The sequence below is a fragment of the Ascaphus truei genome, chromosome 10 (genome assembly GCF_040206685.1).
Source record: "Ascaphus truei isolate aAscTru1 chromosome 10, aAscTru1.hap1, whole genome shotgun sequence".
Taxonomy (NCBI): domain Eukaryota; kingdom Metazoa; phylum Chordata; class Amphibia; order Anura; family Ascaphidae; genus Ascaphus; species Ascaphus truei.
The window spans coordinates 5,537,513-5,555,353 of record NC_134492.1 but is presented as its reverse complement, the minus strand read 5'-3'; the positions used below and the strand labels follow the sequence as shown (position 1 = coordinate 5,555,353).

General features: G+C 42.0%; 1 protein-coding gene across 3 annotated transcripts in view; it reads right to left on the bottom strand.

Annotated features, from left to right (window-relative positions):
* Window positions 1–4,300: 4,300 nt before the first annotated feature.
* Window positions 4,301–17,841, bottom strand: part of MCOLN2 (mucolipin TRP cation channel 2) — a 58,079-nt gene continuing 44,538 nt past the window's right edge. For all 3 annotated transcript variants that reach the window (XM_075615646.1, XM_075615647.1, XM_075615645.1), the window contains exons 9-14: window positions 16,001–16,150; window positions 13,379–13,480; window positions 13,177–13,299; window positions 10,054–10,260; window positions 7,389–7,519; window positions 4,301–4,994 (exon numbers count right to left, since the gene is read on the bottom strand). In XM_075615646.1, coding sequence (XP_075471761.1) covers window positions 4,958–4,994; window positions 7,389–7,519; window positions 10,054–10,260; window positions 13,177–13,299; window positions 13,379–13,480; window positions 16,001–16,150 — 750 coding nt within the window. In that variant the 3' untranslated portion in view covers window positions 4,301–4,957. The remainder of the gene's footprint in view (window positions 4,995–7,388; window positions 7,520–10,053; window positions 10,261–13,176; window positions 13,300–13,378; window positions 13,481–16,000; window positions 16,151–17,841) is intronic.

Genomic DNA, 17,841 nt, shown 5'->3' with positions numbered 1-17,841 from the left:
AGGAGGAACACACTGTGACTGCAGCTTGCAGCCCTTGTACTTGTCCCACCCCACGCACCAAACAACTTTCCTCTTCCCTCCCAGATTAGCTCATCACCCAGAGACTTGCACTGGAGGAGGAATGAGTGCAGTGCTCCAGCCACCAGGACCAGCTGGGCAGCCTGTCTCCTGCAGATCCACTTCATTAGGTAGCTGGATCTCTGGATCTCCTTGTCAGAGGATCTCAAACTTTTCATTTCGAGTATTAATAATAATAATAATAATAATAATGAGGGAGTGAGTGTGTGTGGTACAAACATAAAGTGTATATCAAAATAATCAGATATCTCATACCAAACTCGTCTCCATCACAGAGAGCTCCTGTCCTCAGACATTGCTTTACACGCTTGGGATATATTATATGTTCTCACACTCTCCTCCTCTTTAGGATGAGAAGGAACCAGTCTAATATACGAAGGAACCAGTCTAATATACAGAGAAACCAGTCTAATATACAGAGAAACCAGTCTAATATACAGAGTTTCCATCTGCTGCGCTTCTCTGTTTTCTGTACATTCACCAGGGTGCGGGAGAGACATTATGTGGGTGTAGGAGAGAAATGGAAACAGCATTTTAGGGCAGATAAGATGCCACTTGGCTCTGCTCTGCCCACTTCCTACTGTATGTAAACCGAAAACTATACAGAAGGAAAAATAAGGCCTTCCGCCCCTCAACTTGTTCTCTGTCAGGGTGACCAGCAGCACATTACAGCGATTATACACGGTGTAATGTAGCACTTTGTGCTGGTACACACTATTCCCATGTTGTTAACTTTTTAAATAGTACAGTATATATAGATTCAAGGTCAGTAGCACTGCCAACCCAGAACTAGGGTAACAAACGGGTTAACAAGTGATAGGACAAGCGTGCTAACAATGCGTTAACAGCGTTTCCTCATAGTGATAAGGGAGAAAAGATTCATGAAGCACTTTGGGCCTGCTCACTAACGTTGCCCCCATATTAACAATGGCCATGCTTATTCACCCAACATCATATACATGTCAAAGTGCAGAACAAACAGGGAGCGTGTAAAGGCAGGAAAAGAAAGAGAAAAGGACACACACAAGTCAGATCAGGGGGGGAGGAAGTGTGTGTGTGTGTTTGTGTGTATATATCTATAAACAACTTGTGAGCACATTCACGTCTTAGACAGGTCTGCAACCCTGCTTTTATAGGGATTCTGGGAATTACAGGCGAATGTGTGTGTGTGTGTGTGTGTGTGTGTGTGTGTGTGTGTGTGTGTGTGTGTGTATATATATATATATATATATATATATATATATATATATATATATATATATACACATACATGCTAATGTTGGTACAATGAAGGATTATTCTTGAAGTAAGCACATTTTTGGAGTTGAGGTTTCGCATTGTACAAGTCTGTGCATGCATCAATTCAACTGCACTTAGCAAAACATGATCGTCTGGTTTTATGCAGCGACTGAATTCAGGAAGCACAATGCTGCGATGATGAAATGAAAGGGACGGGTTCATAGTTAAACCAGCACCTGGCAGGGCTCAGTAAATGTGACCCCTGTATTGTGTTAATGCTTTGCATGGCACTTTAGTAGTAGCAGCTAATGCTATAGGGAATGGCTGTGAAACCATTAATCCCATCAATGAAAGACCATCTGCGATGCTTTGTAAACATTTCTGCTCAGACCCCAGTGCTTAAAGACTACAGGATCGTTGTAATCGTGTTTACTACTACAGATCCTATTACTTCCATTCACAGTGTAATAAGGAGAGGAAATGCAGTATACAGTACTTTATCTGATGGCATGTAACCAACTCAAGATACTGTTACCAATTACTAGCTGCTAAGCTTTGCGGGCCTGATCTAAGTGTTCTACATTAGCATTCTCAGGTGAAAATCAGCTGAATGATCCAGACAGTTATGAACATCCATACGCTGTCTCCGCGTCTCCCCTGCTGAAATCCCTCTCCTGGCTTCCTATTAAATCCTGTATTACGCACACAATACTGTACTCCTATCTTTTAAGGGTGTACACTCTTCTGCCCCTCCTTACATCTCAGCCCTAATATCTCGCTATGCACCATCCCGACTCTTGTGTTCTGCTCAAGGATGTCATCTCTCTACCCCTTTTGTATCTAAAGTCCTCTCCCGCCTTAAACCTCTCACAGACTGCCCCACACCTCTGGGATGCCCTTCCGCTCAATACCCGACTAGCACCCTCTCTATCTAGACATTTCTTAAAACACACCTCTTTAATGAAGCATATGGGTAGTTCCGCTGGCTGATACTATACATCTCAGATGCACTGATTTTGGCCACTTGCAGACACACTTCCCATAACACCCTCCTACTGTCTGTGTATGTGATCCCTACTTAACACTTAAGATCGTAAACTCTCCAGGGCAGGGACTCCTTTTCCTAATGTTACTTTTATATGTCAAGCGCTTATTCCAGTGGTTCCCAACTTCTTTTGGTTAAGGAACCCCATGTGAAATTCTGAGGAACCCCGGACCCTCTCTAATAGCGCGTCTGAGATCAGATGCATTTTAAGGAACCCCAACCCTCTCTAATAGCGTGTCTGAGATCAGATGCATTGTATGGAACCCCAACCCTCTCTAATAGCGTGTCTGAGATCAGATGCATTGTATGGAACCCCAACCCTCTCTAATAGCGTGTCTGAGATCAGATGCATTGTATGGAACCCCAACCCTCTCTAATAGCGCGTCTGAGATCCGATGTATGGTAAATTCTTCTGTATTTGGCACAATTTTAAAATGACCTGATAATTACAGGGACCCCTTCTTGACAAACACTGGCTTATTCCCATTATGGGGTTATATTACGTCACGTGTATTACTGCTGTTCAGCACTGTGTACATGGACGGCACAATATAAAAAGATGTACATATATTCCCTGTAATCTTTCTTCTGATATTAAAATGCCTTGAATAGATGCAGTCTCGTAATGAATTGGTCTGTGTGGGGAAAAATTAATACCTGTCATTCTTTTTCACATAGGAAATAGGAACTCGGTTAATAAACTTTTCTAGGTTGAAAAGGTAGGCTGCACTCCAATTAAGAAAAACTTGCATTTGAAGGTCTTCATATAATGTAACGTGTGCTTAATTTATCAAGAAAGGTCAATGTCAACGAAATCATAAAGCTAAATTATACAAAAGTAATGTTTTTCTGCTGTATGCTGCCATATTCTTTCAAATACATTCTGGGCAAGCTACCCATCTATCTGAACAAGCTCCTCACCCCTACCACATGCAGCACTTATCTGAGATCAGACTCCAAAAGACTGTTCATGGTCCCAAGGTTCAGCAAAGTATCCGGCCGCTCCTCTTTCTCTTACCGTGCACCCCAAAACTGGAACAACCTCCCGGAGACTCTCACAGCCACCACCAGTCTAAGTTCTTTCAAATCTAAAGCTGTCTCACATTTTAAACTGGTCTGTAACTGTTACATACACCTATAATATATATTATCTCTTACTGTGCATGCAATGTCTTCTTAACCCTGCTCACTTAATGTAACTATGTATTTGTCATTATAACTCTGTGCCCAGGACATACTTGAAAACGAGAGGTAACTCTCACTGTATTACTTTCCTGGTAAAACATTTTATAAATAAATATTCAGTGATTATAGTCCCACATTGTGAGATCTTATTTCCCTGTAAGAGTGACCACTTCATAACAGGAGGTGGTGTTTGAAAAGAGAATTAGAATACGATGTTTTCATTTGAAACAGCTTTTTAAGCCTGTATTTTTTTAGGGCTCATCATACCTTTAATTGCACATCATGCCTTTAATTGCACATCATGCCTTTAATTGCACATCATGCCTTTAATTGCACATCATACCTTTAATTGCACATCATGCCTTTAATTGCACATCATGCCTTTAATTGCACATCATGCCTTTAATTGCACATCATACCTTTAATTGCACATCATGCCTTTAATTGCACATCATGCCTTTAATTGCACATCATACCTTTAATTGCACATCATGCCTTTAATTGCACATCATGCCTTTAATTGCACATCATGCCTTTAATTGCACATCATGCCTTTAATTGCACATCATGCCTTTAATTGCACATCAGGCCTTTAATTGCACATTCCAACAATATTCCTTTATAAATAAAAATATAACTCCACGTACCTTCATTTTAATTCAATTGCATGTCATTTTATATTTGCAAAGACTATCAGAAAATACACAATTTCTATCATTTAGATCAAATTAGAAGAACTGTAACTCCTGTTGGATTCATTAAATGGCAAGCTTTATTAAACTCAATACATAACCCGTCTACAGAGACAAGTACAACATGAAATCATTTTCAATACGTGTTGTGCAATTTCTTTTTCGAAGTCTCATCTTTAAATCAGATTAAAAAGGGACTATTAACAACTCAAATAAATTAGACTTTGAGACCGGATTTGGGGCCCAAAATATAATATACATCCATGCATTGCAATGAAGCAAGTCTGATTCCAATATGTGAAAATATATGGACTAGGTCACCGATATTATAAAGTTTAAGTAACTTCCAGTGACGGAGTCACTCCCAATGACCAAGATTTGCTCTTTTGAAGGTATGTTACATTTAACACGGCTACGAAAACCCTGTATATTGTCATGAATGCGTAGCAGTGAAATCGTTACATTACACATCACGGTCTTCATTTATCTCGTTAGGGGAGGCCTATTTCTCCATATAAGGAGGTTCATTCAACCTTGAGGAGCATTCAATGCTTTGAAGGTCTACAATGCACCGACTGCCGTCGGGCACCCAGCACCCAGCACCCAGCACACCCAGTGTAGGGAAAACTTAACATGGCAAGAAATCATTTGTTCCAAACAATGTTCTCTTTCGTGTAGGGTCTGCAAAATGTCCGATTTCCTAAGGCCAGGCAGTTTTTCAGTTGACCAGTATTAAATCATCATCTCCACCTTGTCTGCAAAGAAAGACACCATCAGATAACGTCTTCATTATCACATTTACTTTGGTTTAGGGGCAGATTTATCAAGCTTTATTAACCTGGGGGTAATAAAGGTTACAGTACTTCGGAATATCTTCCTGCGGCAAATTAGAACAAAACCAGATCATATGGGAAAAACATGCAATTTAAAGCCATATACAGAATGTATAATTTTATTTTTTTAATAAAACCAGTATTGCATGATTCTTACAGACACTGAAACATCTTTGCATTTTATAATAACATCTTCTGTCATTCACAATTACTATACATCTCATACAGCGACCTCGGCCCCTCGCAGACACACTTACCAGAACCCCCTAACCCTTACCAGAACCCCCTCCTACTGTCTCTAACTTCTCCCTACTTACCACTTCGATTGTAAGCTCTTCAGGGCAGGGACTCATTTTCCTATTGTTCTATGTGTGAAGCGCTTATTCCCATTAATGGTTATATATTATGTCCCGTGTATTACTGCTGTAAAGCACCATGAACTGTACCTGGATGGTGCTACAGGTATATAAAAGATATACATATGTAATGTATCTCTGGATTAAGTATACATATTGCAAATGCTCATATTTATGCAATATATACGGTGTGTGTTTACACGTCTGATTTAGGATATAATCAATGTATTTACTCTATTTTACTTATTTTTGGGATTAAATGACTTTTCGGTTCCTCAGTTAAGGAATGTGGCACTGTATAGTCTGTTAGTTTATCCATCTGAAAGCTCGTGTCATTCCTAAGGCTGAGTTTATAGTGGCGTAGTGCTTGCTGATGCGCGCTGAGCATACATTCAGAGACCCATTATATGTTATGGTGCCATTCTGAGCTCACGCTTGCTTGCTCACGCTTGCTTGCTCACGCTTGCTGAACCTCGCTCAGCTTCCAGCTACAGGCAAATCTGTGTTTCTGTGCTTGCTGGAGAGGAGGGTGTCCCCCTTCTGCCCCGGTTCCCGTGGCTGCCTGCCCGGGGCGGGTGATGGAGGAAGGGGGGGGGGGTTGTGCGGCCGCCGGGGGGGGGGGGGTCGTTGTCCCCCTTCAGCCCCGATCCCCGTGGCTGCCTGCTCGGGGTGTGTGATGGAGGGGGGGGGGGGGGCGGTGTGCGGCCGCCGGGGGGGGGTGTGTCCCGGAGCAGTGGTGGGAGCGGGGTGGTGTGCGGTCGGCCCCTGGGGGAGGCGAGGAGCCAGCCACTCTTCTCTCTTCCCCCCATCCCCCCCACTTTGTGGGTGTGTGAAAGAGAGAGTGTGTGTATGGGAGAGTGTGTGTGTGTGTGCTGGTGCAGTGTATGCAGTGTGTGCAGTGTGCTGTGAGTGTGTGCTGAGAGTGTGTGCTGTGAATGTGTGTAGTGTGCTGGTGCTGTGAGTGTGTGTAGTGAGTGTGCAGTGTGTGTGCAGTGTATGCAGTGTGCTGTGAGAGTGCTGTGTGTTGTGTGTGTGCAGTGTGCTATGAGAGTGTGCAGTGTACAAAATGTTTTTTGAAATGATTATTTTTTTAATTCGGGGTGTATATATATATATATATATATGCACATGTTTAATGTCGATCTCTGGTTACATGTATCTTTTTTAGGCTGCGTTTATAGTGGAGAGCGGCCGCGCTCTCCAGCGCTGATGCTCACCTCTTGCTTTACCAAGCGGCTGCTTTTCATGTTCTTGCCCATCAGACAGAGCGTGTGCTCTGGTAGGCGGGGCTTGTGGAGCAGAGGCGGGACAGGGATCTGTGTGATGGGTATGTATGTATGTGTATACATATATATATATATCATACACATACATACATACCCATCACACAGATCCCTGTCCCGCCTCTGCTCCACAAGCCCCGCCTACCAGAGCACACGCTCTGTCTGATGGGCAAGAACATGAAAAGCAGCCGCTTGGTAAAGCGAGAGGTGAGCATCAGCGCTGGAGAGCGCGGCCGCTCTCCACTATAAACGCAGCCTAAAAAAGATACATGTAACCAGAGATCGACATTAAACACGTGCATCCCTGTATCTGCTCTGTGAGGAGGCACTGTAACGCTTGTTACATGAAATGGCAATGTTACAGTCTTACAGTAAATATACCGCACATCAGGACACAGTGCTGGCTGCAGCTTCTTCAATCTGCTGTGTGCGTTGCAGCTGAAATTCTTCTTATTTTATACGGTGTCTCTCTGGTTACCCGAGTACATTGTGTGTGCTGCAAACCCCACTAACCCCAAAGCGAGCGCGAGCAATTCCTTATAGCAGCAGCTTATTTACAGCTTTATGAAGGTGAAAGTCAGCTGCATTTTCCCAGAGCTGTAACACACAAACGTACGCATTTATATAAATCTATAGGCTCCAGTGTACTGGAAATACACTTATCGCCAAGTACAGACCTTCTACAGCAGCATACAAGAGAGACTGAAGACTGCGGCCTTTTCCTACAATTCTGTACCCCAATTATTGCATCGCTTCCCGTCAGAAATTCGTGGAGGTCGGTGGACGGGAAGCCATTCTGCTGATAATTCTAAGAACAATGGAAAATGTTATAGTTAATACCGGAATGTTCCTTCCCAACGGTTTATTGCTTTATTTTACCTGTGTATATGATGATTAGAGGCTTACTCTATATGCAGGAGGAAAACATTGTGGGAAATGTGATTGTACGTGTCCTAGTGAGAACAGCATTGTCACGCAGTAAAACGGGTGAGCTGGAGACAGGAGTGAGATGGAGAAATGATGAACTTCTATAAAGACATGGCACAAATAGGAAAAAAGTGCAGAGAAGAGCCACCAAATGAATAAAGGGGATGGACAATCTGATATATGATGCAAGGCGAGATAAATTAGATGTATTTACATTAGAAAAGAGGCGTCTGAGAGGAGATGTGATAACTATATACAAATATATTTGGGGATAGTACAAGGAGCTTTCAAAAGAACTATTCATCCCACGGGCAGTACAAAGGACTCGGGCCATCCCTTAAGGTTGGAGGAAAGGAGATTTCACCAGCAACAAAGGAAGGGGTTCTTTACAGTAAGGGCAGTTACAGCGTGGGATTCATTACCCAAGGAGACTGATGGCAGATACAATAAATATCATCAAGAAGAAAAAAAAATGATTACACAGATATAGATTTTTTTTTACATGGATATACCAAATAAGTAAACATGGGAAGGATGTTGATCCAGGGATAAATCTGCCATTACTTAGAGTAAGGAAGGAATTTATTTTTCCCCTTTCGAGACATCATTGGATCATGTTTCACTGAGATGTTTTGCTTGCCTTTCTTTGGAGCGATATAATGCAAATACAGATATAGGATGAATATCACTCTAAATTTAGCATAGGTTGAACTCGAAGGACATGTGTCTTTTTTCAACCTCATCTTACTATGTAACCATGAGCCACAGACCAGACTCTAGGACACAGGTTAATCTCCTCTTCTTGGACCACCAAGAGAAGAACGCTAAATTAAGACCTTGCTGAACCCTCCCCCCTACTCCCGTCAAAAGGATCCTCGAGTCCCACGCAATTGGATGATCGACACCGTGGCGCCCCACAGTCTCCTGGAAAAGCAGAGATACTCAGGAGAGGCGGCACCGGGAACAAGTTAGGGCAGTGGTGGGCAACTGCAGTCCCCAACAACTCAGCTGTTAAGGATATCCCTGCTTCAGCACAGGTGGCTTAATCAATGGCTCAAAGACTCTTGTGCTGAAGCAGGGATATCCTGAAAACCTGACCTGTTGAACGGGAGTGCAGAACCCCCGAGTTAGGGGATGAAAGTCAGAGAGCATTATGGCACACCGGTTGCTGCAGTCTCTGGATAGGCCACCTCTTCCCCACTTCTAGCTTCGCTTCCTTAACAGATTTAGTACAGGAAACTTCAACAAATCTACTGTATATTACACGCCATCTTAGTACCAGAGTTGTACGTATTCCAACCTCACTGACGAGCAGTATGAAGTGGACATTGCTGGCTCAAAAGTGTAGCCCAACTTGGCTTCATCTAGTCTAAGAATGTCCTGCTGCATTCTGGTCCAGTGACCCTGACACAGGTCAGCCAATCATGTGCAGGGATTCGGAAACCACCTGCTAAAGAAATCCTTGACACAAGGTGTACGTAACAAACGTCGCAAAGTGACTCTGGCGTTAAACTGCAAACTGCAAAAACAAAACGTATACTTTTCTTTTTCTCACAATGTGCGCGGTATCAAAAATGATTTTGTCGGGTATATTGGTGACAACAGGTGTGTTAAAAGACGGAGCAGTATTGATGCCGGCAACACACAGATGTAAATGGCATGTACTTAAAAATAAATAAATACATACATTTAAAAAAAAGTATATATAGTGTGTGAAAAAATGTGTGGAAAGTGCGTCAAAATTGTCAAAAGTTAAAACCGACGTAAATCCTACAATGTTGGTTTATTATGTTAGTGCAGAATTAGAATTTCTTCCTATAACAGATGTCATTTAAAAAAGAAAATTAAACCAGATTGGAACTGGGGGTTCTACAGAACTGAACATTCTTCGCAGCGTCCCTGGGTATTTACCTCAGTTAGTGCCTGCTCTCTCCAGGGGATTTAAGCGGCCGGCGGCCATTATGAAGTTGCAACTGATCACATTACAGCTTCCTATTTGCCTGTGCAATTTGGTGGCCATTATGTTTCCTCTGGAGGGAGGACCTAAAAACCAGGAACTTCACAATGCTAGGATGGAACAAACTAGGGGCAGGGGGGGGGGAAGGGGTCCTCCGGAGTTAAAATAACTGTTTCCAAACCATTAAAAAAAATAATACAAACATTACGCGACATGATGCTATGCGCCAAACATCACTACAGAGAACAAACTATGCGTCATATATCACAAGTCCTAATGACATTAAGAAATAGCCCATATTTTATTAGGGTTTGGACTACTTTAACATTCCAATTTTAACATTTTTTTTTTCTTCTAATCAAAGGTCATGTTCGTACTAAGTCTCCTGATCAGGGGCCGTTTTCTAATCTGCACAAAATACAATTATTTAAATATGAATGGGGGGGAAATGAGCTCACCTTAATAGTTTCATAGGAGTCTGTTATAAGTGCAATAAATAGACTGAGAATCATGTAGATGAAGAGACTGATGAAGGAGTACAGGTACAATCGGCTGAAGAGCCAGACCAAGGTACTTTTCTGTTGGATCTGAGCAAAGGTCGCAAACATATCGTCGCCATTGACCAAAGAAAACAGGCACTCCGCCACCGTGTTCATATCTTCAAACTGCAAGAACAGAAACACCATCAGCTCTGGAGACAGCGACTCCTTTACGAGATGCTGCTTTTGGGGGGAGCTCGAATATGGAGGGTATTACTTGCCCGCCCAATAAAACATCTTACATTAAAGATAGAAAAGTGTGTGCAATGCGGCGACACAGATCTGCTCACCCGTCACTTAACATGCGTTTCATAGTTTAGGATATGTTATAAAAGGATACACTGAGCAATAATCAATAACACCTGAGAGAACAGAGTATGCGGATAGCACCCCGGCTATTTTAGTGCGATTCCTGCATCGTCCCTCATTAGCAGAATGTTTTTAAGGAGGCGATGAAGCATGTTCCCATGGCCTGAAATATATTCCCCTCTTCTAACCCAAATTGGAAAGGTGTTTCCCACATTAAACAGTTAAACATGTAGCAGTCCGTTTTTAACCTGTCACAGAAGGTATCTTTAAATGGTTTTATAAAAACCACGCTCCAAATTGCACAATGGTGAATTGGGACCATGCATTAAATATTGCTTTTGGCAGCAGCATACACGTACCTGTAGCTTAGGAAAGAATGCTTGCGTGATTCATATTATCAGGCTCTGGCGGTAAGAACATATAGCAGCTGCCATGTTTATTTACATCATTTTCCTAGACACAAACCTTGGTGCATTTAGCCACCTCCGTGTTCGCTTTACCTACAAAGTGAATGCCAGTTTGACTTCCCTGAACTGGACGGGTCCAGCAGAGCCGAACCAGTCCCGACCTCCTTGGGTCCCCAGATGCTGGCACAAGGCAAGAATACTTGCCTGGTGGACCCAAAATGGCCCTGGGGTCAGACACACTCCGGCAGCCAATAGAAAGTTGCAACCCTGGCGAGCGGGCCCCTTTCTATTGGTCACTCCAGGGCCAGGTTTGTAGTTTCTCCAAAGAGACAACAACATTTAAAAATTCTATTTTACCGGCAACTAAGGTGGGCCCCTGGGGGTCGGGAAATCACTGATCCGCTCCAAATGGCCCTCGGCTCAGGTGATAAAAATAAGTTATTTTCTAGGGGGGGGGCAGGGGGAGGGGGAGCAGATTGCGGCTTTATCAGATGCGGAAACATGGGTACAGTATGTGGGACAGCAAACGTTTGTGCAGTATAGTAGTTATACAACAGAGCCCTCTAGTGGTAAAAGAGCATACTGTTCGTATTAAAGCGGACGTTCAAGCTGTCGTTTGAATTTTATTTTTTATTCAATGTGTGCATCATACACTCTACACACTGACAAGTGACCACCGGTCGATCGGCGAAGATTCGGCTCGTGGTTCACTAAATGCATCTTGGGTCCTCTTCTGCTGCACTGATAGCCAATGTTCTGTGAGGAAGATCATGTGACCAGGCAGGCACTAGATTCAATTGGTTCACTGCTAGAGAGAACAGGGCTCAAAACGGTGATGTGTTTTCAGAAGGGGAAGGGGATGTGACTTTGTAAATGGTGGCTATGGGAACAAAAATGCTTGTTACATTAGAATACATTAAAAAGGTCTTTTTTTTAATGCTACAAAGTATTTTCTCTTGGTACAGAACAGGATTAATAATTAAAAAAAAAAACACATGTAGGATATTGCTTAAACTGCAGCTTTAAAGACTGACAACCTTTTCTACCATACAGGTCAGTCCCACTTGAATGAATTTTGTCCCCTCCCCCCCCCCCCTCTTTCCCACCCAGTGCAGCATGGGATACTAAGTAATCCTCAGCCCAACATTCCAAATGAAGTGTATATTACACGCGTGTTAACAGCTCCGGTCTCTATCACTCAGCTAGTTATTACCACAATGCTAATCCTGCCCTGGTCAGTCACTCGGGGCATTTTATTTATTTGGTCCTGGTGTTCTTTTGACTGTTTCGGATTCGGGATTGTAAGATTTATTCACGGCAGCTATTCGTTAAACAGAACGGGAACATTTCTCCCGGAGAACAGCGAGGTTCCCAGGAGGTCACTAAGCCCCAATGTAACATGATGGATGTGAGGAGATGGAAGTGGAACATCGCTTCCTACACATTATAACAAGATGTATAGTGAGATTACAGAGGAAGCTGTGCATATAAAGATACAATATGAAGATAAATGGCATAGCAAATTTAATATGGACAAGTGTTCAGTGCTGCAGGAAGGTGTTTAAAGCAACATTAAGGCGATGTTAGGGCTGGACCTTAAAGCACATGAAATGTTTGGAAACAGAAGCATTTCCTCCCGTTCTCTCTTCTCACGCGCTGGAGGCACAAAGCGCAAAGCGTCTTTCTCCGATTATAAGGGACTATTAAAAGAGTAATATTATAAGACACGCACCTTTTCATGGTAGGTAAGACGCGCACCTTTTCATGGTAGGTAAGACACGCACCTTTTCATGGTATATAAGACTCGCACCTTTTCATGGTAGGTAAGACACGCACCTTTTCATGGTAGGTAAGACGCGCACCTTTTCATGGTAGGTAAGACACGCACCTTTTCATGGTAGGTAGGACACGCACCTTTTCATGGTAGGTAAGACACGCACCTTTTCATGGTAGGTAAGACGCACCTTTTCATGGTAGGCAAGATGCGCACCTTTTCATGGTAGGTAAGACGCGCACCTTTTCATGGTATATAAGACACGCACCTTTTCATGGTAGGTAAGACGCGCACCTTTTCATGGTAGGTAAGACACGCACCTTTTCATGGTAGGTAAGACGCGCACCTTTTCATGGTATATAAGACACGCACCTTTTCATGGTATATAAGACGCGCACCTTTTCATGGTAGGTAAGACGCACCTTTTCATGGTAGGTAAGACACGCACCTTTTCATGGTAGGTAAGACGCGCACCTTTTCATGGTAGGTAAGACGCGCACCTTTTCATGGTAGGTAAGACGCGCACCTTTTCATGGTAGGTAAGACACGCACCTTTTCATGGTAGGGCCCCAACACAATCCAGCCACAGAACATATATCCCAGGTAAATCATCCCCGCACAGCAGCAGAACCGTAGCACTTTGGGCAGCGAGGCTTGCATCGTTAATATAAGCACCTTAAAAAGAAATATAAAACAAAGACCAGCTTTAGAAATGCTAAAACCACATAGAAATAGATAAATAAGATATACTTACATTATATTTTTGGAAGTATCCCAAATATCGGATGACACCGACCCAAACAAGTAATGTGGATGTTCCCAGTAAAAGGCTGCAAACATCATAACTGGTCAGATTCTGCGGGGAGGTAATATAAGCGCAACAGGGGAAAGAAAGGAGTGTATTAGTCATCAGATTATTATTATTATTATTATTGCACACATGGATGTAAAAGCAAGACTCGGACAAAAAAGGACGAAGAGAAAAGGAAAAATATCAAAGAGTATACAAAGTTGCTTGTGTCACTTTTTAGGGGGCAATATAATGTGAAGTGACCATTTTCTGATCATTCTGAGAGTACCGCTATAGCTCCACCCGTTCCCAGCACTGCTCACAATTTTCAATTTGTCCCAGTATCCAAAGCGGAGATTACACAAGCGCTCCTTAAATTAAAACTAAGCAGCCAATGTGGACCTGACTTACTGCAATCTAGATTCCTAAGACTTGGTGCCCCAGCCATTGCCAAACCAATTGTTTCCATAATCAAGACTATCCTGTCTGCAGACCATATCCCTAAGACATGGAAAACTGCCAGAGTTGTCCCAATCTTCAAAAATGGGGACAAAACACTGTCTCAAACTACAGGCCAATCTCTCTTCTCCCAATACTATCCAAAGTGAGGAAAAAATTGTTCACTCCCAATTAAGCGATTACTATACCAAGACAAATTTCCCTAGCCAATTCCAATCTGGCTTTCGCCCCAAACACTCCATGGTAAGTACCCTGCTAAAAGTTTGCAATGAGACCCAGTGTGGAATGGAACGGGGACAACTCACTGGTGCAATATTTCTAGGTTTTGCAAAGGCTTTTGACACAGTTGATCATGCTATCCTGCTTAACAAACTCCAAAGCTCTGGAATAGGGAAACATGCTTTAAACTGGTTTCATTCCTACATATCAGGTAGAGCCCAACATGTATCCATCTCAGGCTCTAACTCCAACCCCCTGGATATCACCTGTCGTGTCCCGCAAGGCTCTGTTCTGGGGCCCCTACTCTTCCCAGTGTTCATTAATGATCTTCCCACAGCTTGTAAGGAAGCCTCAATACACATGTATGCAGATGACACAATCTTATATGCACACAGCCCTAGCCTCAACGACCTTGAACACATACTTCAATCTGACGTTTTGAGAATTGAAAATTGTATTTTCCAAAACAAACTGTTTTTAAACACTGACAAGACTGGAACAATGGTATTTGGGACCAAAGCAATTTTTTAACGCCTCCAATGACTGAGCTGTAGATTAGAACCAACGCTACCACCACCCTAACTCCTGTTACTAGTTTTAAATACCTGGGCATATGGTTTGACTCCCATTTCACATTTGGGATGGACATTGATACCCTGACATCCAAAACCTATGTAAAACTAGGTGTACTTTACAGGAACAAATCCTCCCTAAGTCTGCTGGTCAGAAACCTTTTTGCACAGCAGATGCTAATGCCAATTATCGACTATGGGGACATAGTATACGGCTCAGCACCCAAAACCCACCTTAGCAAACTTGACACCCTCTACAATTCAATATGCCGTTTTGTTCTCCAATGCAACTACAACACACATTACTGCGAAATGCTCAAAGAACTAGATTGGTCATCACTTGAATCTGGGTGCAAAGTTCACCTTTTCTGTCTTGCCTTCAAATTCTTTATGGGCAAGCTACCCGTCAATCTGAACGAGCTCCTCACCCCTACCACCTGCAGCACTTATCATCTGAGATCTGACTCCAAAAGACTGTTCATGGTCCCAAGGCTCAACAAAGTATCCGGCCGTTCCTCCTTCTCTTACCGTGCACCCCAAAACTGGAACAGTCTACCGGAGAATCTCACATCCACCACCAGTCTAAGTTCTTTCAAACCTTAGGCTGTCTCACATTTAATCTGGTCTGTAACTGTTACATACGCCCATAACATATATTATCTTTAACTGTGCATGCAATGTCTTGTATATAATGTATACCCTGCTCATTATGTAACTGTACTTGTAACCATGTATTATTTGTCTTAACTCTGTGCCCAGGACATACCTGAAAAACGAGAGGTAACTCTCAATGTATTACTTCCCGGTAACACATTTTATAAATAAATTAAATTTGGGATGTGATCAGATAAAAACTCCCACTGACATCAAAGGGCAATGTCGTACGATAATGTCCCAACAGCCACTTTGGACAAGATGGAATTATCCCTTAAGGATTACACTTCCCATGCATGGACCAGGTCAGTTAGATTTGGTACAGAGATGTGTACTGTATATATGAAAGCAGTAGTCTTTTAGTATTCTATAAGTTTCCATTTCTCTAATTTGATTATAGTACAATGTAATGTCTCCACCTTTACATTTTGAGACCAACAAGTGGACCCCAATACCAAGCTGAAACATTCAAGCACTACGCCCCCAAAATAAATACAATGTTACATTCATTTTTTTGTTTAATAATCGGAAAGACAAAATCAAACGTATTTTAGATAAATCCAGGATTTTCTTTTTATTTGCAAGAAATGTACACTAAATTTAGAGTGTAAAATTAATACCAATGCTCCAAACAACAATTGCTTTATGTCATGTTGCTAAACAGTTCCAACACTGAATGTACCTTGGCTTTGATTTCCATCTTAAGTATCGATCCAATTATTGTCATCAAATCACTGATAATCACCAGGACGTACCATCCATTTATAAACTCCAAACGATCAGCAGTACATACATGACGATTGTATTTTTCCAAGAAGAACCGCACAAATCTCTGCATTACAAAAACATGATCATTCAGCTACTGCACCAGTGTTGCTTTAATACAAATGTGAACATTCCTAATATTACATCATTTAAAAAAAAAAAAAAAAAAAAAAAACTAAATGTGAGCGGTCAATAAAAACTAAGCTCTAAAGTAAATCTTAACTTTATGTTGTAGAATGGCTATCAAAGTTCGGACATAAACCCCATCGATATATATATATATATATACATGAACAAAAAACTAACAGAAGCGCAAGCTCCATAGCACGTAACTGTTTAAACAATAAAGTACATTTATTTAAAAAAACTGCAGCCCAAAGGAAATGCACTTACAGGATTAAAAAAAGCAACCATACGTGGGAGAGAAATCTCTGTGTAGTCATCTGCGAGGGTGAGGGGGGTCCCTGGTAGGCAGGGTACATCTGCACAGCTTGTAGCCACCACCAGCTCCTCTCATGAGTTGGCGCCAAGGAACTGAGCCTATCAGTATCTCCATGTCCTCTGCTCTTAGCATGGAACAGTTACCAGCACTGAAAATACAGCTAGCTGGATCGCTGGATCGCAGGGACGCCAGGACGCCTTTGGGCTGCAGTTTTTTAAATAAATGTACTTTATTGTTTAAAGCGTTACGTGCTATGGAGCTTGCGCTTCTGTTTGTTTTTTGTTCTTAGATTCGTATTGGTTGGCTATACCACCTTTTTTGAAGCTGCACAACTCTCTCTGGATCTTCATCGGGACTCTTATCTCTCTGGATTTTTTAAAGTGGAACATTTATTTTGGACTTATTCTTTATCACTATCACGTTATGATTTGTTGTTATATTTAGTTAATTGTGTGTTATTTTTATGAATATATACTTATTAGTTATAATATTATTTTTATTATTAATATTATCACTTATATTTTTGTGTTGTTTTTTGTTTTATATATACATATATATACATATATACATATACATATATATATATATATATATATATATATATATATATATATATATATCCAAAGAGAATGACCTAGGCGCAAATGGAGACAAGAAAAAACAAACATAGGGTAGTATGTTCTAACAAATAAACCGCCAGAAGGTATAATATGCACTCACAGCGTATAGGATAATATCAAGCCTTGTATCCACTCTGGGATCTGGAACAATTAAATGATGAGTCTGGAACAGCTGGTCATCCACAGCAATTGCAATCTCGAGCAAAGGTACCCATGCAGGAAGAGAGATAGAACACAAATAGCGTAACACAGTTTATTAAAATTATTAATAAAAATGACTATAAGTAAAAGACTCACATTCTGTGAGATATCATAAAACTTTTGAGAATTCTGAGCATCTCACACTCATTGGAAAAGGGTAGTAACACTATGCAGATTTCTTCAACAGTCCTTAGTGGTACTTAAAGGTAGGTGCTGTCCGGTTTCACATATAGAGAGTTATTTCTGTTTTCCCACGAAGAGTTCTCAATCTTCCTCCGGTCACCCACGTCTCCTGGGGACGCTCCGTGCCACGTGACAACGTGGTGACGTCACTCCCTCTCGCGAGAGTTCGTCCGGTGGGCTGTGGGAGCGGGGCCTCAATCCTCTGCGCTGCTAGTCTTCCTGCAGGCAAATAGTGGGACAAACGGCCACCGGCACCTCTTGGCTGCTGTCTGCTGCTACTCCTGCTGAATACACTGTGTTCACTGTCTGTAA